The sequence below is a fragment of the Motacilla alba genome, chromosome Z (assembly GCF_015832195.1).
Source record: "Motacilla alba alba isolate MOTALB_02 chromosome Z, Motacilla_alba_V1.0_pri, whole genome shotgun sequence".
NCBI classification, from domain to species: domain Eukaryota; kingdom Metazoa; phylum Chordata; class Aves; order Passeriformes; family Motacillidae; genus Motacilla; species Motacilla alba.
Genome location: NC_052046.1, coordinates 8,556,049 through 8,583,885, shown reverse-complemented (window position 1 = coordinate 8,583,885; position 27,837 = coordinate 8,556,049). Strand labels below are relative to the sequence as shown.

The 27,837-nt window shown below is 50.4% G+C and overlaps 1 protein-coding gene across 10 annotated transcripts in view; it reads right to left on the bottom strand.

The window, feature by feature from the left end:
• CNTFR (ciliary neurotrophic factor receptor) overlaps nucleotides 1-27,837 on the bottom strand; it is a 200,585-nt gene that overhangs the window by 171,101 nt on the left and 1,647 nt on the right. For 3 of the 10 annotated variants that reach the window (XM_038124679.1, XM_038124677.1, XM_038124678.1), the window contains exon 2: nucleotides 26,901-27,073. The exons of 1 other annotated variant lie outside the window; for it this stretch is intronic. Coding sequence is in view for 3 of the 9 variants with exons in the window: in XM_038124674.1 (XP_037980602.1) it covers nucleotides 15,745-15,900 (156 nt within the window). In the remaining 6 variants the exon portion in view is untranslated. Of the gene's footprint in view, nucleotides 1-9,052; nucleotides 9,300-15,744; nucleotides 16,928-17,592; nucleotides 17,612-23,999; nucleotides 24,363-26,261; nucleotides 26,861-26,900; nucleotides 27,074-27,837 lie in introns of those variants that run through there. 6 more of the 10 variants (XM_038124681.1, XM_038124676.1, XM_038124682.1 and 3 more) reach the window with 6 other exon arrangements.

Genomic DNA, 27,837 nt, shown 5'->3' with positions numbered 1-27,837 from the left:
ATCTCTCCCCGGGGAGAGAACCTCGTCCAGCCCAGACTGTTTGTGTACTCAGCTAATTTTGTTGCCTGACTTTCCACCTACTTGCTCAGCGGAAAACTGATCCTCCCAAGTAATCATCACTATTCCGTCCCTACCCTTGGACCCGAGGCCGTGGCACAAGCAAAACCCTGCCACGCCGCATCAGCTGCACGCCCAGTGTCACAAGGGCAACTGGCTCTCCTTGCCGTGTCCCTTTGGCTGAAGCTCCCCTTCCAGGCTGAGCACCACCTATGCCAGCACAATCAAATATTGCAGTCCACTTGTTAACCTAAACGAGCCTCCTGTATCCTAAAATGCTGCTCCAAATCTCCTCTGCGGCTCCTACACACAAGTCAGGCTGTTCAAGCACAGTAATATAATTAAGGGAAAAAAATGCCCTGCATACACTGGGGAGTATCCTTAACAGCATGAGCTTAGTATTAGCTCTTGCTAGAGCACAGTGAGACTATTCCTGGCTACTGCCTCCAGTGCTGGTGTCCACACTTGAAAAAAAAAAGGAGGTTGTGGAAGTGGAACAGCTTCCAAAAATAATTAGGAGAATGAATTGGGAACTGGAAAACCTGCTGTGCAGACACAGGCTTGAGCGCTCGATTGGTTCAACTAAGCCAAGAGATGATCAGGAGAGGACTTAATCACCCCCTGCAAAAGTGCAGGGAGAAGATTTCTGCAGGCAGTGGAGCTTTCGTCCAGGGCTGCCCAGATTCCACACAGCAAAGGCAAAGGAGACAACTCAGCTGGTGGGTCACTTTAAGAGGGTGAACTAGTCTGGGGAGGCAAGCGTTGTCCCCAGGTCTCAGCTGCATCTGAAAGCCACCACACCCATTAGGGCCTGAGCTGCAACAGAGAAGGCCAGATGAGTACTGGAGATGCCCTGGTCCCCTTCCCTGGACCAGCCAAAAAGATGAATCAGGAGCCAACCTGCATCACAACACCAAGGGCATCTACTGACAGCCCACCCTGAGATGTCCCTCTGCACCTTCCTTTATCTCTTAATTTCACATGTAAGAGACTTGCCAGAGGAGAAGCCCGTGTTCTCAGAGCCAGGCCGATGGAAAAAGAGAAGGCAGATTATATTGCTTTCAAAATGCAAGTCAGCCATCCTGACTGGATCAAGGGGAAGATCACTTTGGATACAGCAGCCTCAAAAGGTCAGAACAGGCATTCAAAGAGTTTCACCATCACTCTGAAGTCTCACTGTTCTTCCATTCCTGCTTCCATATTGAAACCAATTTTGTCAGAGAAGCTCTGCAACTCTCAAACCCATCTGCCACACCAAAGCCTGGTCTTCACTTGTCCCTCCAGCTGCAGCTCACTTCACCTTTAAGGCAAGGCTGCCTGGGATGCCTCTTTGAGCTGAGTAATAAATGGCACAGATCTTTCACACTGGGGTTGTAATCCCATTTCAGAGGCGCTTCCTGGAGCTGAACTTGCACATGAGAGTGCAGAGACATTACACCACATCATGTGGGGACAGGACAATTCACTGGGAGCCCTTCTTGCCCCTCAGACTGGGGCGTCCTTTGCACTGTCAATACCCCTGGCACCAGACTACCTTCTTTTTTTAAAGCAAAGGGACACAGTTATTTACTTTCTATCATTAATTCCCCTAATGCCCTGAAGAGTATTTGTTGAGGTTAGCCAAGCATTTGAGATGCTTTAAAGTACCCTCAAGCTTTCCTTAATAGCTATTTCTGTATAGTCATGTTTTGTTCCCAATCTCCCACACATCTCTTTGGGCTTTTTTAGTCTTGCTAAAGACAGGTATAAAGAGATGGTAAGGATCTCAATCTTTTCTTCACTCTCAATTTGAGAGCGGAAAAGAAATTGGTGAGAAAACAATTCTATTTAATGGACTTATTGTCTCTCTTCTATTTTCTTCTCCCTGGCAGTACTGTGAAAAAGCCTTTCTCCTTCCTTCCATCACCAGCTGGAAAGGCTGAGATCATGCACCACAGACACTCTGACACCCTGACTTAAGAGATTCATCCCATTGTGAGCTCCAGAGCATCCACATTCCTCTCTGACATCTAGCAGCATCCTTGCAGATGAGTTTTTAATAGTTTGACTGTTCTTCCCAAGCCTGCAGAAATCCACATATGAGCACACTTCTTAATTTTATATCCCTCACTGCTGCATGTCTTCTCACAATTTTTTCCTTTCCTGGTTCTCTTCCTGATGCAATTCTCCAGGGCCACTTCACACCTCTGAGAGCCTCCCATATCAAAGTCCACTTTCTACTTCAGTTTCCCCAGGTACAGAATTATTAACCTAAAGATGCAACTGAGCAAGGTATTCCGGAGATAATAAAGCTTCCTACAACCTCACAGCAAGAATCCTGCCCCAGGCATTTTTTCTCCCACAAGAGTCCTTCACTGTTTCATCACAGCTTTCCCATCACCTTCTCCTGAAGGCAGCTAGAACCAACACAACCAACACAAGTTCTTTGGTCACCAGACTTCTGTGTGCTTGCAGTGCTGCCACTCAGCATCAGCAGGGTCAGTGCTGAGCCATCTTGTCCCCACTGTCCATTTCCAGTTGTGTCTCTGCAGCATTCCCAGAGCCTTCAGCTGGACAGCAGCTCCAACACCACTCACACAGCAAGAGGCCCTGCCTGGAAAGATTCAGACAGAGCCTGTGCAGATACAGCAGGAGTGGGGAAGGAAAAAAACCCAACCTAATACAAAACCAGGTCTGGAGAGAGGAAGGCAACTCGTTGCAGGGCAGCAAGCAGAGCATGCTGTGTGCTCCCTCTCCACTGCCCCAGGTGCTCATCTGCAACCTTCCTGCTGGAGGTTGGAGCACAACTGTGGCTTCCAGGCAGCAGGGCAAAGAAACCTCCCTGAGAAGGGAGGAGAGGCTAGAAGAACCAGCCAAAACAGCCTGTTTTGGTTTTGCATGTACTCTACCCACCATTCACCTTCAGGGAGACTTCCTGCCCTTGCCACAAGTAACAAGCACATATAATTGAAGGAAAACATCATTTCCCAGAGCACTTCTGATCTGTATTATCCATGCTCATTACAAGCTGTGAGGTGCATTCTGGTCTCCATCAGCTCCAAGCAAACAGGAAAGTGCAGCACAGGGATAAGGGGCAGAACTGCTGCTGGGAATGCATAAAAACCAAACCAAAACCACTTAGTAGCTCTTGAAGGACCTCCAAAGACACATGGGTTTGTGCTCAGGCCAGGATACCAACGCACTAGGGCATTTGCACAGTGCAAGTTGCTTCCTTGAGCTTATCCAGGAGAGTAAATTTAACTGGGCAGTCCTGGGGCATCAGACCCAGAGTTCAATCCTCATCTATTGACTTTTTGGGGTTTTGTCCCGCCCTGCTCTAGGTTGCCTCCTAACCTTGGCAACAGTACCTCACTGGTCAGTCTGACAAATGAGTCCTTGGAAAAAGGAAGAAGTTTTTCTTCCTTTTCAGTAATTTTCTTAAATCTGGGTGGGGGCTTGGGGTGTCTTTATTCTTTTTCTCTCCTTTTTTTGGTTTTTTTTTTTTTGTTTGTTTTTGTTTGTTTGTTTGTTGGTTTTTTTTTTTTTTTTGCCATTGCACATGGAGTTGGTTACTACTAAGCTTTTGCTGCTTCTACTCTGCTGCCACAGCTGGTTGGAGCCTCCCAGGGGGTGAGTGGACAGACACAGGGGATGCAGGCCACTTCACTGTCTCACCCCAGCATCTCCACAGCTCCTCCCCACTTGGACAATTTTCAAAGAGGTGTTCAGGGACCACATTTCACGAGCTCACTGCAGAAAGGCCCTATGCTCAGCAGCAAGGCATTAGTAGAAAAGCAGAAAAAAGGTAGAGAAGCAAGAAGACTTAAGGGGGAAAAAATTTGGTTTGACATTCGAGGTCCCTCTCTCCAGAAGAGCCATGAAGATCCAGAAGGGATGCTGAACTCAGCCCACATGCTAAAATCAGACTTTTTTTTTTTTTTTTAATAGCAATAGTCTCAGTCAAGGAAGCAGAAGAGGCCTGGCCAACCTGGACAGAAAGTAACTGCAGATGGAACCAGCCCCAGCAGCAGTGTTTTCCTCTCAGGGATGGTGGGAGACACAGATCTGGAAACATCACCCACCTCCGAGTCATCTCCTGCAGCTGCTGTGACTAATGTGGGGACAGATGGGGAAAGAGTGATGGGAAGCAGCAGTGACAGGCTGCAGCAACACACAACCTTCCTTTAAACAGCCTCTCTGTGTGGAGAGTCAGGGTCCTGCTTGATTCATATTCACCCCTACCCAAAAACCATCGCCCACTCACTCAAACCTCACCCCCCTCCTCTCTTCAGCTCTTCTTGTTCCTTTTCTTCCTTCCCTGCTCCCATCAGAGCCAGGAAACTCCCTGGTTCAGCACCTTCCCTTTGTGAATTATGTGATTTATACCATCTCCAGCCTGGTAAACTATAAGGTTTTGGAAAGGATCCAGGACTGCAGGAAGCATATCTGCCTTGGCAAAGACAAGAAACAGAGGAAGAAACTGGATGGGAACTAGATGGGCTCTTCCTTCACCTGATGCCCAACCTCTCTTTTCCAAGTCGTGTGATTTATCTCTCTCTGGACCATCTCTGCAGGAACCAGGTCCATTACAGAAATTAAAATGTGCTACTGCCAGCAGCTGGCAAGATCAAACCCTCAGCACGCCTGTCCCCTCCAAGCAGGGATGGCAGACACCACGGAGCTGGCAGCCAAGTGCATCAGAGAAGGTGCCAAGAGCAGCTCCTGCACTGCGACCCGGTGGGCCATCAGCTTTGGAGCCTGCTGGCCAGTGGCATGACTCAGAGGGCCAGGCAGCTGCCAGTCTGAAGCTGGATTCTGGCACAGCCAGGCTTCCAGGAGCAATGGGAGAGTAAACACAGACCTGCCACGCCATTGCTTGCAACGCACAGTGTAAGCACATCCAAGGTGTCAGAGAGACATCAGGATGCCTCAACACTGAGACCAAGTTTGGGGTGCAGGGAGAAGAAAATCCTTTCCATTCACCCCTCACCTTTCCTTCCTAGGGAAATGTTCCCAGTATGAAAATGCCTGAATCAAGGAAAGAATCACCTCCCAGGACAGATAACCATCACAAGAGGCAGGTGGCTGCAAGTACTGCTAGAATATGTGACCAACCAAGAGATTCTTCCCCAAAAGAAAGGCTGCAGCTTCACTCACACAAGAGGAGCCCTAGAAGAGGCAGTTTGGTGTCTCAGTGACTGCAAACACATCAAGGTCATTATCATTCCCTACAAAAATCTTTTTTGCTCATGTATTTCCAAATGATAACACGAGAGCATTCAATCTTGAAGACGTTTGTGCTCTGAGCTGGTGACAGCTCCGGAGAAAGCACAGGAATAAATGCCTGGGGAAGCGTATTAGAAGGGCTCAGAGCTGGCAAGGCAGGCACAAACTTCTCCTGAGCAAGATGAGCTCAGTCAGGCATTACTGACTGAAACAAGAAGAGAGAAAGGCAACCCACGCTGGGAAGAGACAAATTCCAGGTGCCCCTTCCCAGCCCCATGCAGCAGCACCTTGCTCCCCAGGACCAGCACTCCTCAACCCAAGACACTGAAGGCTTCACTGAGCAGCCCAAAAACTGCTGCAAAGGCAAAACCTCACAGCCATGCAGCAGCACTTGCACACACGAGCAGCTGTAGGAGAGGGAGAACAGGTTTGTGAGCAGAAAAATGTTGGAATATATCATAAAAACAGCCCATGGATTTTTGTAATAAGAGACAAGGTGGCTCTTAAAAGTCGGGGAATGCAGTCCTGAGGGCTCAGATCTTCATGGCCACAGCAAGACCACCAAAGAGAGAAGCCTTAAAACCAAGGTGCCTTAAAACTCCCACTGTTTCCTTGATGCAGAGAATGCAGAAGATGTGCACAGACCCTGGCCTTAACAGTAGGACAAGGTGCCCTTGTGCACTCAAGCACTAAAACTGGAGCTTGTTCCACCTGAGGTTCTGCTGGCCTAAGGTCTTGAACAACCCAAGGGCAGATAAGAAACCACCAGCTTTGGCAGGGTATCAGATAATTTTGTTTTTCAGTGAATTTCCTGCAAACAGATTTCTTGCTGGTACTTTCCATCACTTAAGACAAAAGAATGGAAGATACCATCTGGACAGTCAGAGCATACTGCCATGCCAACAATCAGCCTAATCCCTCTGATTAGAAGGGGATTTGGAAAAAAAAAACAAAAACAAAAACAAAAACAGGAAGGGAGATTTGCTTCCTTCCTTCCTCAGTATTTCAAACCAACCCACTTTGTGCTGTGCCACAAGGCAGCCTTTTACCAGGCTGTCCTCAGCCCAGCCAGACATGACAGGGCACTGAGCACTCTATCCAGGGCCAGAACACTAATTCTTAAGTGCTTCTGACCATGCCCTGTTAAAGGGATCACAGCAATCTACCCACACAACAGCAATATCCTCCTGCACATCACCTAGGAGAGCCTGGGGTGACACTACCCTCGGCTGGATCTGAGCCCTGACCTCCCAGTGCCCTTTGAAACCTTCTGCACTCTGCTCCCTGCATTGCCATGATGCTCTCACTCCCGGTGACAAGGAGCCTGCCAGGATTGCTGATCAGCTGCATGATCTGCTTAAGAGGGGAAGATCAAAGCACACCAACCAGCTCCTTTGCAGCTTGTGCCATTTCTGTCCTACGCCTCTCAGTTCTCAGGGAAGCACCGGGGTCAGGCAGGTGCAGGTAGCACTGGCTGGGCTTACCCATGCCTGTTCCCCAGGAGCTGGAAGATGTGTGGAGAAATGTGGCATCTTTGCAATCAAATTAAAATCCAAATCCCCAATTCAAATGTGGGAAACAGCAGAAGGGAAAGCAAAAGTACCCTTTGGCAGGTCCCTTTCTCCCAGGGAAGGTCACTTGGGCCAGCAGATGCAGGGAGGCGTCAGAGTGGGGCTCTCCATCAGCTGTTGACAGCACAGACACTTCATCTTCCGCCAGCAGGAACGTCTGGGCAGCCCTGCATAAGCTCCTCGGGTACTCTGGACCATCACCAAGTGACAGTTCATCCACATTCTCCCATCCTTGCCAGCCTTCTGACCATCTACTCCCTAAATAGCTTGGATCATTTCAAAGGGATGGTACAAGGAACAAGAGGTTAAAAAAAAATATTCTCCCTCCCTCACCTGCCTGTGCAGCATCTCGGTCTGAGGCTCTGGGTCAAACAGCCTCCTTCAGTTCAAGGCAGATGGAATCCTGTGATTTTTTAGTGACCATCTGTGACCCAGAGCTGCAGCGAGGAGAGAGTGGATGCAGACCTGCATCTTAAGTAGACTGGATTTTGTGTTACACTTACACAGCACAGGCAGCAGAGAGATCCCCCAAAGGCTTCACAGCCAGATGTAACAGCAATGTGCAAGGCTTAATGCCATGCAGGGAACACCTCTCCACTGGCTGCCCAGCCCCTGCCCCACTGTGGGGAGCTGGAGCCAGCAGGTCCTTTGCTTTTTCCGTAAGGAAAGAGCTACGGCCGCTCGAGTTTTGGTTACCCAAAAGAATGTAGGCACACTGCTACCGAGGAGACAATGCGCCACATCTGCAGGCTAGGTCCTGGTTAGGGTTATCCTAACCTGAAAGCATGGAACCAGCCTGCCATGATCTAGACAAGGAGCAAGAGACTGTATTCAGCTGGGGATCAACACCAAAACACTCCCATCTGCCCCAGCTTCACTGCCAGTGAAGCACAGTGGCAGAGCTGGGAGCCCTCAGCATCTTTCCTGCTAGTGTTTCCCCTCTGGATAAAACGCAGTTCATCTCTGCTCTGCAAACATCCCTGCGCATCACTGCCCTGGCCAAGAGCTCTGTTCTGCAGCTCAAGGGCAAGCAGATGGTAGAAAGCCACACTTGCAGCGGGAGCAGAGCAGGAAGCCTTCGAATCAGGCTACAAATGCGATACAGCCACGGCTGCTCCAACTGGCAAGCCCTCTGCCGTGCCCAAGCGGAGTCATTGCCTCCCAGCACCTGAACGTGGCCTTCAATTTACACATGACGACAGTAATTAGCACCTCATCTCCAACGGACTAGGGCTGGATGATCAATTTAGCGATCGCAACCTTACTCCATCCCCAGCACAACTTTTTGCCATGACGGAGTCACTCATGATTCTCTTCTGCCTGATCACAAGGGGACTGCCAAAGGCTCACCGGAACCGGTGCTGCCCATTCACGGGTTCTGCTTCTGAATTTAAAGTTGTGTAGACAAATCTGCCAGGTACTTTTCAGGCCGAGATGTTGACATTTTATTTGCCCAGTCTGAGCACCCTCAGTTGCTTTATTGCAGAGGTTGAACAAAGCACCAAGAACAGAAAGGGACAGGGAAAAACTCAGTGAGGAGCAACTGGGATGTGCTTGATCTTAGAGCTGTCACACATCAGCGCTGAAGATGTACAACCAGATTACTGTCATACAGCATAAAACCTGTACCTGGAGATGCTTGACAAGTCATGTCTGGGCAGAAGAGGGATGCAGCATGAAGCTGGGGTGCACAGCATCACCAAGGCTCCTCACAGCACAGAGCCTTGCTGGAGGGCACCTTACAGCTGCAGGTACAGAAACACAGGCTTTGCAGTGGTGGAGGGTGAGGGACGAGTATCCCGCTCAACAGCAGCTGAGCTCCCACAGTAAGAGGGAGAAAAAGCCAGATCAGGCAGGTCGTCAGCTCTTCCCAAGGGTGGGTGGTGTGGTGATGCTGTGGGTCATCAGGACTTGCCTTCTTAGAATCCATGCACTTAGACAAACTCACAGCAGGGGTGGAAAAAAAAAATCTCTTTACTTCTGAGACTGTCAAAGGCTGCAGTTATAGTGCATGCTCACCCTGTTATGCCATTCCTTGCATGTTCAGTACTGTCCACTGCCAGGGACAGAACCCTGGGACATTTGGCTGCACTGACCAAGCCATTCTCAAGGAATAAGCCAGCCTAAAGCATGCAGCAGGAAAGCACTGAGGCAGATATTTTGATTCACATTTGCGAGGGCTTTTGACAGGAGAAAAAGAAAGAACATTTTAAGCATACCTTTCAGCCAGCATGCATCCCGGCCCATGAGACTTTTCCTAGGGCAAGGCACAAGAACAATCTCTTCGAAATCAAGGGCTCCTTTGTCACCCTGCTGCAAGCCATTTGACCTTCAGAGTCAGAAGGAAGCTCATATCACAAGCGGTTTGATGGGCCTGGGTTGGGAGCGAGCCCAGGCACTCGAGAAGGACCACAGCCCTGCTGCCAACCCCAGCATCTCAGCATGGAGATAAACAGACCCCGAGCCTGAGCACTCAGCCCTGGAAACACTTGTTTCGACTCAGCACATTTCCTCTGACAGCCAGACACAGAAGGTCACTCAGACCAGCTTTCCATGTACAAGACATATCCTTGCCAAGAAAGAAAAGTTCCAGGCTAGGCTGTGCCACAGGTGTCCAGAGAAGGTTTAAACCTTTGAAACAGGCTTCACTTCACCAACAGTATCTTCCCATTTCTTTTAAATGCATCAATCCCCTCTGCCCTCCCTGCTCTGAGGAGGGAGATTGCACACCCCTCTTCACTCATTCACTGCTCTCCCTGTAATTGCCCCTGCTCAAATATTTGTAGCTCTCTTCCCTGCATCTAACTGCAGAGGTATTTGTTAGGGAGCACAGGACTTCTGAATGATACATGGAGGCAGCTGATCCCACAAAGGGCAAGAGCCAGCAGAACTTCTGCCCTAAAATTCACCAAGTACCCTGGTGCAGCCTTTTGAGAACTGCTTGCTATAGGCAAGCTCTCCCCCACACCAGAAACCTCGACAGAGTTAGAGCTAACATGAGTTGCTATTGCTGTGACACGTCTGACCTGCAGCTGTGCTGCCAGGGACTGCTCTCTCCATGGACTGTGCTTCCTGTTCTGCACCAAGGTGCACACAGCACCTCCAAGCCACTGCCGAGCACAGCCAGCATCCAAAATGCTGTGTCTCCTCCCAACTTTCAGCTGCTGGGCCCTACCAGAGGATTGCAAGCCAGCTAAAACTCGAAATGTGTGTCTCAGGCATCACTGTATTTACCTACAGGAATTGCTTGCTGGTTCATGAACAACAGAAGAGACACTGAGTCCCAAGACAGGGTCATTCCCCATCACTAACCCAGCTACCCCAATTTCCACACCCCTCTACTGCCTTTTGCCCAGTGAAAGACAAAACACAAAAAACAAATCTGGGCTAACAGCAGCCCAGCCAATATTCTCCTTCAAACCTGCCCTGCAATGACTCAAACCATGGCAATAACAACTGTTTGTACAAGGAGACAGGAAGAATCTGAGCATCAGGCACCAGCCAGAAGGAAGTCATGGCTACGTGGGCACTGCAGAGAGCTGATCTTGGACGGTGCCTGGGTCAGCGTGAGCAAGGCACACGCTGGCTGGCACGCCAGCTTCTCCAGAAAAGGGAAATGTGTGACAGATGCATCATGTTTATGTAGCAGAACGGCTGCTGCTGCTCCCGCAGAGCCCTGTCAGTCTGTCTGCACACAGGCACACCTCAGGCCTGCGCGTGTGTCCTTCCCAGCCTACCCAGGCAGCGAGGTGTTACCATACACATTCAACTAATTCAATTACTAGGGAAAAAAAATAAAAATAAAGAATTAGGGCACACAGCCTGTGATTAAGAATTTCTTTCTCAACATGCTGGCAACATGCCTGCAATTACCGAGCCCTTGATTCTCTAAATTCCCCGGAGATCAACAGCACCTGATACCAGCATGTCCTCAGGTCTTTCATAACCCAGAAAGCTGCTCCCCCACCCTGCTGTTTCAACACTGGTGAGATTTTTCACACCTTGCAGCTCAGAAACACTTAAACCTCGGACATCCAGCCCGGCAGGTCACACCAGATTCGCTGGAGTAATTGGCAGCACAGGTGGGCTGCAGCTGACACAAGCCAGGGCAAAAGTACTCTCATTAAAAGCAGCAAAGCAAGACCACGCTCAGTGCGATGGGAGGGAAATTGCTTCCCTCGCCGACTCTGCCGAGCCAGCCACCAGGAGCACTGCAAAGGCAAGAGCTAGAACAGCCCTCCCGCTAATAAGATCCCCCCGAAATGCGAATGATGGCCAAAGTAGCTGCGTGAAGGCAGGGCAGGAGGCTGGGGAGAGCCAGATGGCTTTTCCCAGCCAATAACCCCAGGTGCCATGGGGTTAAATCAATGCGTGAAGCTATTAAAGGGGGTGGAAGTGTTTTAACACGGTTGAGTGAAATTCCTCACACTTTTAAGTCGACAAGGACCCCATTGGGGCTTAATGGGCTAGCACAACCCGTCCCATTACAGGTCGTTAACACGCACAGGAGCCTTGGGAAGAGGGGCAATTAGGGTTCCCCACTAACTCTGCAAGAAGGACTCCCTCCCCAGCTTTGAATCCCACCGATTGCCAAGAGGGATCCAGGAAGAGGCCATCCCCTCCTCTAGCATCTGCTCTTTCTCCACCTGGGAGGGGCACACACATCGGAAGCTTCCAGGAGGTTGAGCTTTCAGCAGGCTGAAGGGGCAGAAAACTGGTCCCCACAGCAGAGCAGAGTGCCAAAAGTTCCCAACACAACCTTCTCTCCTGGAGAACATTGCTCTGCCCCACTTCCCTGCCTCCTGACTCAAGGCTGAGGAGCCACGGTCCATCACACACCTAGCAGCAAGCACAAGGAGATAGCAACAAAGCATCTGGGCTGTAGAAGCAGTGGGCTGCTCCCCGGAGGTGACAGGGCAGTGCTGGGAGTACTGCAGCCCTCAGTTTGTGCCATATGGAGTACGGTGTTTCCAGCCTAGAAATAAAGTTAAGACCTCTCAGGAACTCAATAGATATACACTGGTTATTTTCCACTGTCAAGAAAACAGTAACTAAAGCTGAAATAAAAGGAAAAGCAAGAAACACTGAATTACTGCCTAAACTACCAGGTTATAACACCTTGCTGTGCTCTTCTCCAGACATCCCTGGGGAGGGCAAGCAGTTCTGTTGGTATGGTGGGGTGGGAACCACAAGGCTGCAAACCTGGAACTAAAAGTGGGACAGAAGTGGCCCCCAAATGTGGCTGCCAGCTTCTCCCACACAGCCAGCTCTGGGGAGGGTCTCAAATACTGATCAGCTGAATAGACTTTAAAAATTCAGAAACAAGAACAATCCAGAGCATCAATGCCTTGCTCAACCCAGAGCAGAGAACAAGCTGGGAAAGGCTCTGGGTGGCTGCAGGAAGCATTGTGGATGGAAGAACAAGACCACTCATGACGGAGAATGCCTGGAACAGTCCCCAAAAAAGTGAAGAAAAATCCTACAATGCAAAGTGAAGACAGTCTTGGACACAATCATTTGGCAAATAAGCATTTTAGTGTGATGGAACTGATATATTTTTTTTCTTACCTCCCATAAGAGAGTCGAAAGCTCCCGTGGAGACTATAATAAGAAACAAGCTCAAAGGGTCTGCTTCCCTCAAATACCTATTCCTTTGTGCTTCCAGCCCTGTCCACAATCTAAACATCCCCAGCACATGCAGCCCATCAGGGCTTTGGTCTCTCACAGCTGGTGTTTCCCTTCCTTGCCTGTCCCAAGAGTGGGGTAAGATCTTTGCAGTACAATTCAACACAGGCAGTGACGTGACTCTGGACTTTCATCAATCCAGCCAGGACTTAGTTCCAACTCTTTCCTTCCTCCTCTGTACTCAAACACCTAACAAATATTGAGAAGACCCCGCTCAGAGCCCTTTGGTGGCTGTGTGAAGTAGTTGCAGCAGTATAAGTCTGAGTTCTCCTCATGGAGACATAGCTGTCACTGCCAGTTCAGCCCAGGACAAGCCAATTTACCAGTTCAGTCTCCACAACAACTATATTCTCACCCTGACCATCATCTGCTCACCATGGTGCTTCCCTGCCTCAAGGACACCACCTGTAACACCACTCCACCCTTGGACTGCACCCAGCTCCTCCAGAATCCCACTTTTGCACATGCCTTCATTGCAGCCACCTTCCTCAGGCAAACAGACCCTGCCCAGACCTCTCCAACCTCCAGCTGCAGATACTCCCCTCTTTGCATCCTCCTCCAAGTCTCTTCCCAGCATCCCCTTTCCCCCAAAGTGCTGCTTACCAACAGTGGCATGGCTCCTGAAGATGCTTTGGAATTGCCCAATATTTAGCAACAAATCACTCTGTACTGTTCTCCCATCATCCTAGTAGGAGACCCAGAAACATCTACAGAAGAGTCACCCCAGCTTCAGGTCTCCTTTGATGCCTCAGAAAGCACCAAGCAACTGCTGTGAAGCCACTTGCAATGGCCTCTGCCCCACCTGCACCAGGGCTTGTCTGCACTAAAAGCAGAGTTTAGGGGAGCAGCCCAGCAGACATCCCTGCTTCTGGCTGGGGAAGGGCAGAAATACCTGCAAACCCCAGAGCAAAAACAAACGAACAAACAAATAAACAATACCAAGCAATTGATTTTCTTGCTGTCCCCATCTTGTACGAGGACAGACCCAACTGGAAAGGACCTCAATGACACACCTAGTCTATGCCTTATATCCCTGGAAGCCACCCCAACAGGCAGGGCTGGAACAGGCAGCATTTGGAGACATCCAAGCCCCTTCCAGAAATCCAGGAGAGGAACTGGAGCCCCTTGGAGAGAGGAGTGCTCGACCAGGCAGGAGCCACATCTTCCAGCAAACAATTTGATGTTGAGCTACTGGCACAGGTTGCTCAGAGAAGCTGTGGCTGCCCCATCCCTGGAAGTGTTCAAGGCCAGGCTAGATGGGGCTCTGAGATGGGGGATAGTGGAAGGAGATCCTGCCCATGGCATGGGGGTGGAATGAGATGATCTTTAATGTCCCTTCCAACCCAAACCATTCTATGATTCTGTGATTTTGCTCTGCAAAGACCAGGGTGAGCCCAGCCCGCAAAGGCTCCAGGTGGTCTCATAATGCTGTTTTCTGCCAGAACTGGAGCTTGAAGACATCACAAGTGATGCGGTGGTTTTCAGAGCAGCCAGGACTTGGTGAAGGGAAGGAGAAATCTTGACTCCATGTTTCAGAAGGCTGGTTTATTATATTGTGATATTTATTATATAAAAAAGACTACACTAAAACTATACTACAAAGAACAGAGAGAAAGATTCATCAGAAAGCAAGACAGGAATAGAAAGGAATGAATAATAAAATTCTGGGACTCCCAGAGAGTCCGAGAGCTGCTGCCCCCTTGATTGGTCAGCAAGTAGAAACATCCCACATCGACCAATCAAGAAAGCACCTGCTGCATTCCACAGTAGCAGATGACAAATTGTTTACACTTGAAGCTGAGGCCCTTCAGCTTCTTAGGAGAAGAAAATCCTAGCAAAGAGATTTTCATAAAATATCATAACTACACACAAGGGCATGGGCTTCCTCCCACCACCCCCAGGAGATGTTACCTGGTTTCTTATAATTGCAGATGTTCAACAGAGAGAGAAACTACAACAAGACAGTTGAAGGGACCAGGGGCACTGCTCTAACCCTGCTTTTGCCTTGCTCTCACAGAAAGCACTGCTGAACAAGCTCATGGCCAGGTTTGTTCCCCCTGCTGCCACCAACACGCTGCAGTGCTGCCCGAGGAGTGCAGACCACTTCCCTTCCTGATCCGCCATGCAACATTTGTTTTGCGTTCCAGGCACTGGCAGGTCTTATTTGTAAGATGATGAAGCAGTCTGAAACCTTCCACACACATGGCAATTAGATGCTCCAAACCCCGGGCTCAGCAGAGGGTCAAGTGTGCGGTGTGCCGTGCCCAGCCGCGTGCTCCCCGCGCCAGTCGGGCTCCTCGATGGGATGTCTGAGGAATCCTTGTTTTTGTGGCTCACAAGGAATTGGCTTAAAACAGTGAGGGGGGCTGGAAATAAAAGTTTAGGGTTTGTTTTTTTGTTTTAAACAGAGAGGCCAGACGTACAACAGTCTCACAACTTCAAGCTGTTTTGATCCAGCCAGCCCTGTCTCTGCTGAGTTCTGTCAGGAGACAGGCACAAAGCACCAATTAAACACGAGTTATGCTTTTTCTGTCAAGCAAAAAAGAAATTGGGAGGGGGGGCGGTAGAAGATGATGGGAAGGGGGGAGAAGAAATCCAGCCCTGGAGTAATTTTGCTTTCAAAGCAAGCTGTCAAGGCAGCCCCCTCTCCTCCCATCTCCCGCGGAGGAAGAGCAAGGGAGCACCCGCGCGCCTGCTGTGGACGTGTGGCATCAGTCATCAGACCACAGCATCAGTCACTTGGCATATCAGGCCGAGCCATGCCCTCGCTTTCCCCCGGGCATCTGTCAAAGCCCGTGACAGGGAGCCAGAGCAGCAGATTTTTAGTGAAGATGGGCTGAGCACAAGCACCACCAGCTCTGATGACAAGAATCCCCACTTATGAGCAATTAGACTGGGAACAAAACAAAACAAAAGCAGCAAGGACTCAGGGCACTAACAAGCTCATGTGACCACAACATCAGCTCCGTTTTTCCATGGTAGAGGCATGCAGAGCCAGCCCAAGCAGGCAAACCCTGCTTCCTCTGCCATACAGGTTACCATGTTTGAAGGCTCCCTGCAGCTCTCTTGGCTCGCAGCTGAGCTCAGGACAGAGAGCTGAGAGCTTCCCACACTTCCCACACAAGGCTACCTGCTTTGGCAGCATACTGCCAAGGAGCCACAGCACTAGCACGGACACAGCAAGCCCTCCATCACCTTGGGCTAGTCCCATCACCTTTGAATCTACCTTGAGCATTTGCAAGCCATTCCTAGGTCTCATCCAGCAAGCACCAGTCCTGCAGCTGAACAGATTAAGATTACAAAGGTGCCTCTGGGCTTTATTGTTGTATGAGAAGGATAAATAGCAAGCACAGCCCCTTCTAGGGTGAAAAAGGGCAGGCATTTTGGCACGGCACAAGCACCAGCCCCAGCTTCAATAACCTATCAGTTTCTTTAGCAAAGCACCCTTTGCAGAACCCACTGGTACTGATAACGGCATCAGCTTCACTCCCACCTCTTCTTTCCTGGGCTTTCTAAAAGCCTCAGCTAATTACAGCAGCAAAGTCACCCACGGGAGATAATGCACACCCTCATTTCAACAGGGTGGCACTCGTGCTGGGCTGACTGCTCCCAGGGAGGGGATATCCTCTGCCTGCTTAGCAGGACCCAGTCTTCTGGGCTGGATCCATCAGGCAGGCAGCCCAGAGGAGGAGGGGAGAGCATTTCTACTCTGGTTTAGCTCTGCTTGGGCTGGCTGCACACATTCCCAGCTCGCTTGCAAGTGCCCTGCTCATTAGCATGGGGTCACTCAGCTGCAGCAGGGCCCAAGTACCACTTGGCTATTGCAACACCACTCACGTCCACTGCTGTGGAAGTGTTGAATTTCTTTTAAGAGCCCTGAAGATCTTGGTTTGAATTTAAGGGAGGAAAAAAAAAATCTCACAAAGAATTGCAGGATCTCTGTAAACATACCAGAGGAAAAAAGAAAGTGAATCTTTGAGCCTCTTGACCTTGACAATGTCCTTATAATTACAAGACTATTTATTTTCAGTTAAACCCCAACTATTGAACAGACAGTGTCGAGTTGGTTTTTTCCTGAGCAGGTGATTATCCTGCCTGACTAATCTAATGAAAATTATCAGGAGGCTACTGACCTCCTGCTACACACACTAAATAATGCACAAAGCTTCAGGATCAGACAGGCAAATCATAACCCTGCCTTATCTTAATCACTTTCTATACAGCTCCAGGCCTGTTCCACTCCTGGTTGGCTGTGTTAGCCAAATGCTATCTCAGTGGAAACCACAGCAGAGCAAGCCCTGAGAACTGCACAGCAAAAAAGTTACCTCCTTAAGATTTATTTTTGTAAAAGCCAAGAGCTGCAGAGGCAGATATATTTAGTGTTTAAGCTGCTGTCTGATTCCTGAGCTTATAGCATGAGGCGGTGGTCCCCTGGTACCTGGCTTTGGGAAAAGCAGTATTTTCCTGCTTCTTTGAGGCGGGGTACAAGGAAGGTAAGGTCTAAAAAAAAAAAAAAAAAGGGCTCATTGTTCCAGATATGTAAAGCAACCTTTCCACTCCATCCTCTTGGAACCTTGTGTCAGTCTCCCCCTGCAAACAGGACTGCCCGTGGCTTCTGAAAATGCCACAGCATGGCACGAGGACTAGGGCAAAGCAAGAGGAGCCAGCAATGGGGATGCTCTGTCCCCAGCTCAGGGCCTGAGGATCTACAGCAAACCTGTCCCACTCTTTGCAGCATCACTCTCCTTCAGGAGAGACAAGTGCAGCAGCTGGAAGAGATAAAAGACTACAAATATAAATTAAGGAGCATAGAACTAAAGAAAGAGACATTAAAAAGGAAGTTATCACATACTCCCCACACAGAGTCAGCTTGAACAGCACCCACAGCTAGACAAACTAAATGCATTGGGGTGACTTCAAGCCTAAAATAAGTTTCCACTTGGGAATCTACAGAGAATGGTGGAAAAACACTGCTAAAGGACAAACTGACTAATTTTACGTGCCCTGCTTCCCTACATGGAACCCCAGATACAACAGCAGAGAGAAGACACCCCTCTTACCCAACCAGCCTGACCTTGCTGCCTCATCCTCAGCACCCATCCTCTGTGGTTCTCCAGACCTCCTGCTACAGGAACTCCCAGATCCCCTCCCATCACTGCTGCAGCCAGGAGCTTCACCTTGCAGCCTCACAAACTGCTGACAGCCTCAGCAGCCTGCTCCTGCCCTGCAAGGCTCTTCCCATCCACAAAACACCCGGGTGATCCTCCCACCCCAGGAGTCTTGAGAGACACTTTTCTCCAGCTGGGGAGGTGCTAAGCACGATGTGGGTGGACAGGATTCCTCTTATTTTAAATGGCCTTTTCTTCCCATCTTATGACCCCTCAGAAGAAGAAGGGCAGCTTCTTCTGACGTGAGCTGAAAAAAAGCCCGGGGTGGTTTTAGGCATAACAGATGAGGGAGCAAGAGAAAGCATAGAAAGACAGGCAGGAAATAGCACAAGCTTCAGCTTTGTGAAAATACCAGCTAACACACGCAAGGAAAATGATCCATAGCAGAGATATTCAAAGGGAAGCAAAAATCTGGGAAAAATTAATGTTCACAGCAGCAATTGTTGGGGGGACAGTGATCAGGCAGGACTTGCAAACTGAGCAGTACTGAGACAGAGGTTCTACCCAGGGCAGATCCCAAATCTGCAGATGGAAGGGTTCAGCACTACTGCTCTGTGGGCACGGCCATGCCCAAAGGTGTCTCCAGAGAGATGATCCTCAGTCCCATGGAGCCTGGTCATGTCATCTGGACACGGGATGGCTAAAAGGGTTAACTGTCCAGGACACAGCAAAAGGAAAGATCCTGTGCTTTTAGTCTCACTTTTAGAGAGCTGCCTGTTGCTGAGGCATCTGAACCCCTTCTAAAAAGGAGTTAGAACAATAAATAAATTCCTTCATCTCCTAGTCTGGGTAACAAGAGCAACCTCTGGCTTTTCTGGTCACTGAAGCCAATGCTGTAAGTGCTTGTGTCACACAGCCTCGCTCCATCCACATAGCCTGACTCTGCCCTGAAAAGCCAAGGTGCAGGTCAGTTTGTGTCTCAGCTGTCTAGTAGCTGCTTGTTATCCCTCACAGGCACAGCCGGGCTTGCCAGAGGGCCACTGTCTGGGTTAAACTGGCAGCACCCCACTGAGTTATGTGGAACCCTCTTGAACCACCATCCTTGCTGAAAGATGCTGCTCAGGGACAGCTGAGACAGCTCCCAACAGGCACTGTGCAGGGTCTGGTGAATGGAGGTGAAGTGGAAGGTGAGAGGCTGGCAAAATCCAGAGAACTACAGCTGCCTCAGGATTGACTTTGTCACTGTGCCTGCTCAGGGAGGAGCCTTGCACAGGAGGAAGGGATGGAGTTGAAACCACATTGCACAAAGCCCTCAAAAATGCTCCAAGGACTAAAGCTGGAGCTGGCTGCTGATGCTGGGACCAAGGGATGGCTCTGGCTCCAGCTCCAGCATCTGCAGCCACTCCTGGCTGCCTATTCCAGAGCAGGGTAAGCACCATCCTCTCCTCATGCCAGGAATCAGGCACTGAGCCTTCCCGCTCACACAGTGGCAGGAGGTTGTGACTGCCTGGGAGGGACTGCCACACACCAGAGCTTGCAAATGCATGTTCTGGGGAGGTTTCTCCACTCCCCAAGCTGACTTCCACCTGGAGACACGTCTGTGCTTGTCCCCAAGGCAGACAGCAGCAACAGAGGCATCCTCTGGTGCCGCTCCCCACCAGCAGAGCACGGCAAAGTGTTGGAGTGACAGCCTCCAGGGACAAGGGAACAATTTCCTCACTACACACAAAAGGACAGTGCTCGCCTTCCTTGCTGAAACCCAGTGGGTGAGAGGCTCTCGTGCCACTCGTCCTGGCTGTCTCAAGACAGACACCCAGCCTGCTGGGACTCTGCTGAGAGCCCACCAGCTCACAGCACATGTGCCTGCCTCTGAGACCTAGGTCAGGCTTAGGGAGGAGGAAGGGTTTGCCTGCAAGCCTCTACCACTGCCCTCTCCACCCCTAAACATCTTTTTCAGTGCAAACCTGGCTCTGCTGTTCTTGAACAGCTGCTGCTAACTGAGCCTAGAATGGCCTGATCAACAGGGAGAAGAAGGAAGCTAAAATATGTTTCTTTTCTCCTGTCCACCAGCAAAGCTGTTGCTCCAGCCCCCACATGTTGATGCCAGTGGTGGGAGGCAGGAGGAACCCAGCTGGACTCCTCCAAGGCAGGGATGCAGCAGAGCGAGCTGTTGCTGGGCCAGCACTGAGGAGAAGAGAATCTTTAGCTTGACAACTCAGCAAATTTGATCTGAAACCAGCAAGAGAGAAAGAAAGTAAAGCCTTTAAATGTCATCTTAGCTTTGACTGCCAGAAGCACAGACAGACAGACAGATAGACAGATAAGCACAGTGCTGCACAAAGAGCCGGATGCCCTACTTTGATCTACTCAAGTGTTTACTAATGTGTCCCACAGCTGGCAGGAGCTGTTAGCAACTCAAGAAATCTGGTTTTCTGCCACCAGCTCTGCTCTGGGACCTCAAGGAAATCCCAAAGCCACTCCAGGTTTCAGCTTCCCCTCTTTGAAGGCAATGATGCTTGCCTCCAACCCCTAGTGGTGGCGAAATTAAAGGCTGACCCTGGTAATGTAGCACAGCAAACAGCCTTGGGGAACCCCCCAAGCCTAAACGCAGATGTGCAGTGAATTAAACCTCTAGTTTGGGTCCTACACCCAAAGACAAGCCAGATCAATTCCTTGGGAGAGGCAAAGTCAAATTCATCACCACAAATCCTTTGCCATTGGCTCTTTTGTAAGTCATGCCATCATCTCCTTCGTTCCTCTGGAAGGAACTGGGGAGATACCAGGTCCATTTGTGCAGAAATGGCTCTCCCCTGTCCCTGCTTAAGAAAAAACACCACCACTTCTGGCCTGACCAGAGGTACAGATTTACCAAAACTAGAAGCAGAAATGCTGCATGTCCCTGGAGTCGAGGTCCCACCATGGCTGTTGGGGAAGTTCCTCTTCATCCTCACTTTGCAGTTGAACAAGCCAGGGTGAAGCTGGAACTGCTGATCCAGATCAAAGAGGGCTGGGGGAGAGCAGATGTGTCTGTACAGCAAAAAGCAGTTTGCAGAGTAGGGATGATCGATGATCCACATTCCAGTCCTCCTCCCACCTAAACAAGCCCCAAAAACATGGTGTGCCTCAGCATTGCTGGAAGATGACAACACACACAAAACTGGAGCCCAGCGGGCAAATGTGCCAATGGGAATGACTGATGGTAGCTTGTTGGACTTCTGAAGGATGGATACCTTCACTGAGAGTCGTCAGGTGCATGCCTGGAATGTTCTCAGCACTCAGGTTTCAATGAGCTCAAACTGCACCTTCTGGCAAAACAACTCCAACTGCAGATACAAGGGAGGAGTCTCCAAAATGGTCAGGAAGTTGGGACATTACAAAAATGCCCCATCAAAAGGGCAAGGGGTTTCTGCCAGGTGGCAGAGCACGTCTGAGGCACGGCCAAAAATACCGTCCAAAAATACTGACATCTGTCCCTCCTGCACAGATGTCAGCATTAGCTGGTGCTCTGTGCCCCGTCATAGCACTTACTTTCATGCACAAAATAAAAACTAGACTCGCCAGCACACCCAATGGGCCTGTCAAACTAATCACGTTAGGAGAACTGGAAACACACCAGCAGCAAGAGCTGGCCCCTGCTCCAGAGCCCTTGCAGAAATCACGCGTCCAGGAGATGGAAAAGCCTCTGTCGTTCCCGTAACCAGGTCAATAAAAGCACAGACAACTCCATCCAGAGAGAGACTTTTTTTACGAATCACAAGAAAGAGCAGCTTCAGCTCCCCCAGCTGCAAATAGGTGGGCAGGCACAAAGAGGCAGCTCGGAAACGTGTCTGTGCAACACGTGTGGGCAATCGGCCGCCCCGCACATGGCCAGGATATGGGGCAAGAGGAAACCGCTCTGAACCGAGCCGGGAGAAGGAGCGGCGGCAGCTCGGTGTGACTTCTCCCACCCCCACCAGCTGGGCTCCCAAATCCAACAGCCTCCCACCCATATGTGTGTCTGGCATGCTGGGGAGAGACAACAGGCTAGACAAGGATTTCAAAGCAGAGAGGTCCCAGGCAGCTTTGAACAGCCTTGGAATCATGGAGTGACAGTAACCTCCCACTCTGGGGGGAGTAAAAATACCCAAAATGAACTTCAGCCTGGCTCCTCAAGAACAAAGCATTCCCGTCCCCAAACCCACAGTTATCTGTGGGTGCACTTTACTATAACACTGTTATTTCTAGAGCTCTTCGTCAAGCGAGAAGCCCAGAGGACTGGACAGAGCTTTTTTGATCAAATTTCAGAGCACCAGCAGCCTTTTGTTGTCTTTCCTTCCTTTTAACATATTTATTTTTCAAGCCCTCAGTTCAGTGGCACAGAGGAGGGTAAATCACACATTGGTGGTGAAGTCTAGCACAGCTGCCTCCCCTTTGCATCTGAGAACCACACTTGAACCACAAGAAAGGATGTGTCCTCATTATCACCAGCATTTTTAGGCCCTAGACAAAAGGACTGTGGTGCAGAGTGTACCTAGAGCAAAAGCAGAGATAAGGTTGTTTTATTAGACACGACACTGTTTGAATTCACCACCAAATCTCATGCCCGGCACTGAGGTATCCAACCCAGGCTGCTTCCCCAGGCAGGAGGGCAGCAGTGCAGGTCCCTCCTGTGCTGATCAGCTTGTGACAGCACAGCACAGGGAGAAGCTCCCCATCCATCACCAATAACACAGCATCCCTAGAATCCAGTGTGGCCCCTGCAGCACTGGGACACCACGGCATCAGCCCAGGGAGAGCTGCCTGGGTCAGCCCTGTGTGGCATGGTCCTCCAAGTTACTAGACCCAGTCCACAAGTTATTGGCACATGTGCTCCAGAGTCTGGGAATGCCACCAGAGACCAGGAGCAGTAGGAAAATACCAGGCTGCAAGTCTGTGAACAAAATGAGTTCACTGGCTTAACACCCACATAATTAAAAGCAGGCGCATCCCCCGGTAACTGTTAGCACGGGAGTGTGCCTGGTTGTGTGTTTGCATTTGGGGGGCTGCAAGCCCACCTACAGAAGCAAAGAGAGTCCCTTTGCAGAGCCAGGCTCCTCATAGCACTGATGAAGCACATAGGGAACATCCTTGCCCCAGGATCCATTTCATTTCCCATTGAAACAGGAGTAACAGTAGCTCCTTCTTGCCAAGGAGGTCTAAGCTACCCACTGCTCTCTCCTGGCAATTCAGAGGGCTCTGACAGCCACGGGGACCTCAGCCCTGAGAGAGAAGAGAATTCTTTTGCTCACTGCTGCTGAGAATGGCAATGGGCCCTGCTCTCAACACTCATCCACCAGCCAACTCCCTGGCTTCAGGTGGCTCCTACTGGCTCTTGGCACCACTGCTGGGAATGGGCAACTCCCACTCTCCTTGCCTCACAGGGCTGACTGAACAATGGTTTTGATAGATGAACAACAGGCAGTGAGAGCAGCCCCAGAGGGAGCCACCCCCAGCCCCCACCCTCAAAAAGGAAACATCCACCCACTCCCCAGGTGTGGTCCAGCAGAGGTCTGGGCTGCAAGCCCCTTCCAATATCAGGGAAAAGCCTTCCCAGGAGCCTTTCCCTCTTACCCAGCACTTCTTGTACTGCTTCCTGCACCGGTTCCCCCTCACAGGGTGTGCTGCATAGTATTTAAATACAACCAGGTCTGGGCAAGCCAGATTTCAGTTGATCCCATGTCCCCTCTGTCAGGCAATGCTAAGAAAGGGGTCACAATTCCTCCCCCAGCTGTTAGTACAGCATCACTTAATGCAAATCCTCACAGCCCTCCTCCTCCAGCCTCCCCCCAGGCAGAGAGCAGCAGAAAGTGACCCCCCTCAGGGAAAAGAGAGGAGACTTCCCACATACTGGGCACCAGTATTAATTCTTCCAACTGCTGCAGGCTTTCCTTTCATTCTGGGACTTTATGAACATCAGTCTATGTTGGCAGCAGCCCCGGAGGGTATCGCAAGTCACCTGAAAGGAAAAGAGCCTCTTCAAGCATCTGGGCTGCCTCTGAGCCCGAGGGCGGCAGCTCTGGCCGTGCACGGCCTCACTGACCAGACAGCTCACAGCCGCGGCACTGGATCAGCCATGCCTCAAGAGGGCTTTGATAACATCTTTAGGGTGTCATGGCTAATTAGAGCCCTGACTACACCCTCTAATTAGGTAACACTTTCAGACAAATCACCCTGTCCTCTTCAAACCACTTCACACCTCCAGACACATCCCTAATTGACTCGAAAGTTGACTCGGCACTTCTTCCCGGACCTCCTTCCAATTCACAAGGCATTTCAAAATAAATAAACCCCTGCTCCTCAGTCCTGTCTCAGAGCCCAGCTGGGGAATTGCCCTCACATCCGCACAGGCACGCACCTGCACGACCCGGCACAAAACCTCCATCACAGGCACAAAGCAAACGTTCTGACGCAGCGGCAGCACCGTCCTCCTCTGATCTCTCCTTTCTACCCGTCCTAGTGCTACTTCCAACAACAGCCAGCAAAGCTTTTTCTCGGAGTACAGGAGTGTTTGCGATGCATCAGTGTCCTACTAAAAATATTGCCCGGGGGCTCGCGAGAGAAGCACGGCTCCAGCAAAGGAGCCTGGTATCTGGCAACAGAAGGCGTTAGAAAAAACCCTAACCATTGAGAAATTAATATGCCAGAATGATATCAAGTGCCAACATTTCAATCCAGAAGCCTGACTTCTGTTTTCATTACCTAATGAATAAACTGAAACGATCGAAATGTTTTCAGTTTCCCAACAGCACAAAATTTGAAGTAGATAGGCAAAACCCCCCACCACCATCATAAATGCAAACATGCTGAACAAAAACTATCAAAATTCATAGAAGATAAATATTGAGCCCTTAAAAGCCTGCTATGAGAACAATGTCTCTTTATTTGCTTTCTGTGAGGTTTGTTATAACAAGAGAGAAAGACTCCAGTATACAGTGCTTTAATATATATACACACGCATTCACAGCTGGAATAATAGATTTTAAGGACTCAGGACAATATTACAGCTGGATGTATGCAGAAATGCATAAACATACATTCAAAAACATGTTCTTTGCACCCCACCCAGATATGTAGATGGACACATATATAATACACACACACACACACACACACACACACACACACACACACACTCCCCATGTTTCAGATCGATCAGAACCATTCATTAAATCAGACTCTCTAAAGTTTCTGCTGCTTTGGGAAAACATGACCCTGAGGAGACATCATGCATGAATTTAACAACCAGCAGAAAATGAAACCATAACACGCTGCATCTTGAAAGCCAGCCCTGAATCTAACTTAATCCCTGCTCTGGACAACCCCTCTAGAGAGGCATTAAAACCATGCTAAGGTGTTTTCCTGGATTTCCCAGATTCCCCGGAGATTCCCTGGCACTCCGGCTGCATCCACCTCCTTGCTTCGGAGATGTTTCCGGCTGACCGCATCCATCCCTACTCCTGCTGCTTCCACGGCCAGTGACGGACAGAGCCAGCGGAGCAGCCTCCAGAGAGCTGTGTCCTGCCCTGGCAGCAGGATGAGTTACCCAGACAGCTCGTGGGGTTCAACACTCGTAATCCTACAAAACGTGCGGGGCTTGAAGGGTCAAGAGCAGCTTTGCATCCTCCCTCTCCATCCCCAACAAAGGAATTCCAGCAGATCTCGTGCCCCCTAGTGTCATCCTGGCGAACGGACCGACACCGGGCACCGCCAGGCACCGGGTACCACCTGGCCCAGGCAGCAGCCTTGCTTGTCCCACCGTGCAGAAGCCACCGTGTCCTGCTGCACCTGGAGCACAGCGAAACGCTATTCCCAACAGTCCATGCAAGAGACAGTGTGAGCTCGCTGTCCCTCCCCAGCGCTCCGGGGCAGCCACAGCCCACCAGGTGTCCCCGTGCCCAGCACGGCGCCACCTCTGCTCTGCTCTGCTCTGGAGGAGCCCCGGCAGGATCGGCCCCTCCAGCAGAGATAGCCCAAACGGTGTCCCTGGAGGAGGGCCAAGAGGAGGAGGCAGAGAGCATCTGCAGTGGACACTGTCCAGAATACAACTCCTCCTAAAAATAGACAGATCCTGGAAGGGCACGGCCCTTCCAGGGAATGGGAATGCTCAGTCCAAGGAGCTCAGGGTTTGGCATGATAAAGCTTCAAAGTGCACGAATGCAAGGCACTTTGTTACTCTGTTTCTTCCCCATGAGAGCACCTGTGGCATCAGGCTCTGGCTACAAGCACGAGAAGCAATGAACAAAATCAGCCTAGAGCCCAGCATCCCCGGGTGCCAGCCTGCTCTGACCAAAGATCCAGCATCTCCTCGGAAAATGCCCATGCCAGCTGCAAGCCTAACGAGTGCAACCACACCCCACACACAGTGCACCTAAACAAGAGCCGTGTGCTGGAAAGGTACACAGGAAATGTGCATGCACGTGCCTCAGTTTCCCCACCTGCCCACCTTACCCTCTCTTATTTTCCTCATCCCTCCTTTTCAGCTATTAGTTCTTGTGGGAAGAGGCACCTCAGGAATACACCTAGACCACTGCCCCCTTCCAGCATCTGCTACCAGCATGCAACCAAACCTCAGTAACCCATCACCAAAATTTGGAGGAATTCTCCCCAGGGCACTGACCTGAGTATGCTGCTTTCTTCTGCAACACCGAGCAGGGACTATAGCTTAGAATAATGGGGAAGTAACTCAGTTCAGTGCTGACAAAGCATCACAAGCCCCAGCGGGGTGGGAGGGGAGGAGGTGTCCTTCCCTCACGCTGCCATGCCTGGTATACATCATGTTTAGGGCCAGGCATACGTCAGCGACACAAAATGGACAAATTGGAGGGATTTCAGAAAAATGAGCGACAAAAATTATCAGGAGGCAGAAGAGATGGATTTACAAGGGGAGATTAAAAAAGCTGCGATCAGCCTAGCTGGGCTGAGCAAGTACTGACTGCAAGAAGCAGTTGGATGATAATCTGTAAATGGGATGAAAACAATATGGGAAGGAGCAATTTAGCATCTTTATCAGTACTGGGATGAAATGAGGGGGAACTCAGGGCTGAGTAGGCAGGGAAAAAAAACCCAAATGAACCCAAAAACTCCTTTCTTAGTTATGCATGACTGCCTCCATCAAAACACTCGAAGTCCCCAAAACTCTCTCTGCCTCGGACAAGGACCCTTGGGAGCAGCTGAGCATGCACACACACACAGAGACACACACAGAGACACACACAGAGAAACACACACACAGAGCCCTTTCCCACCCCTGACTCACACTCAGGAAAGCAGAAGGGCCACCACGATAGCCGGAGAGGATGGAGGCTTCACGCTTGCAGGGAAGCAGTGGAGAGCGAAGGCTAGAGCTGGCGGTAGCGATGGGAAGGTCCCCGCAGAAGGACACTTTTGCACTCCCGGGTCTTCACAGGGGAAAGGTGCTGAGATGGCTTCCTGCAAAGTGGCAGGAGTGAGCTCAGCTGCGAGCACTCAGATATTTACACACAAACAGCACATTACTCAGCAACTCTCATTTGTCAGGCATAATGGCAGCGGCAGCAATAATAAACGACAGAGCTGAGAGACAGGCTCCCCAGGCGCGCACCCAGCCCCAGACTGAGCTGGAGCAGGATGCATGTCTCCAGCTTGCAGGGAATTAAATGAGAGTGGCCAGGAGCTGGGGCTTGCACCCACAAAACTCCTGCTGCCGGCTTCAGAGAGTCAGTCACGTCTCCAAAAGCTAAGCCTTGGCTGCACAGTTATTTAAATGTGTGTGCATCACAAGCTTTGTGGCTCTGAGAGGTATCAGGGCTTTTCCCAAGTCCAGAAACTGCTGAGCACTTTTCAGGGGAAAGAGGATGCAGAGTCCTGGCACAATGGGGTCCTCTTAGGGTAAATCAGACCAAAGATAATGTACAATCATTAGATCATGGCTTGGCTTGCTCTGACAAGAGGCTCTGATAAACTTATCTTGAGGAGCTGTCGCAAGGAAGACTGCCAGGCACGAGGCTTTCATTTCTAAAGCTCAGCCTGTCTTGGGAAAGTCCTCCTGGTGCAGTGAGCCCCAGAGAGTTCTGGTCCCAGGACCTGGTCTCAGCACGCTGCCTGGCCAGACATGAGCATCCCTTGCACATCTCCAGACATCACAGCAAAGCTCTAACTCCTCACGGAGGGGCCAGGCAGGGATCCGGGAGCAAGAACGGCTGCTCCCACATATT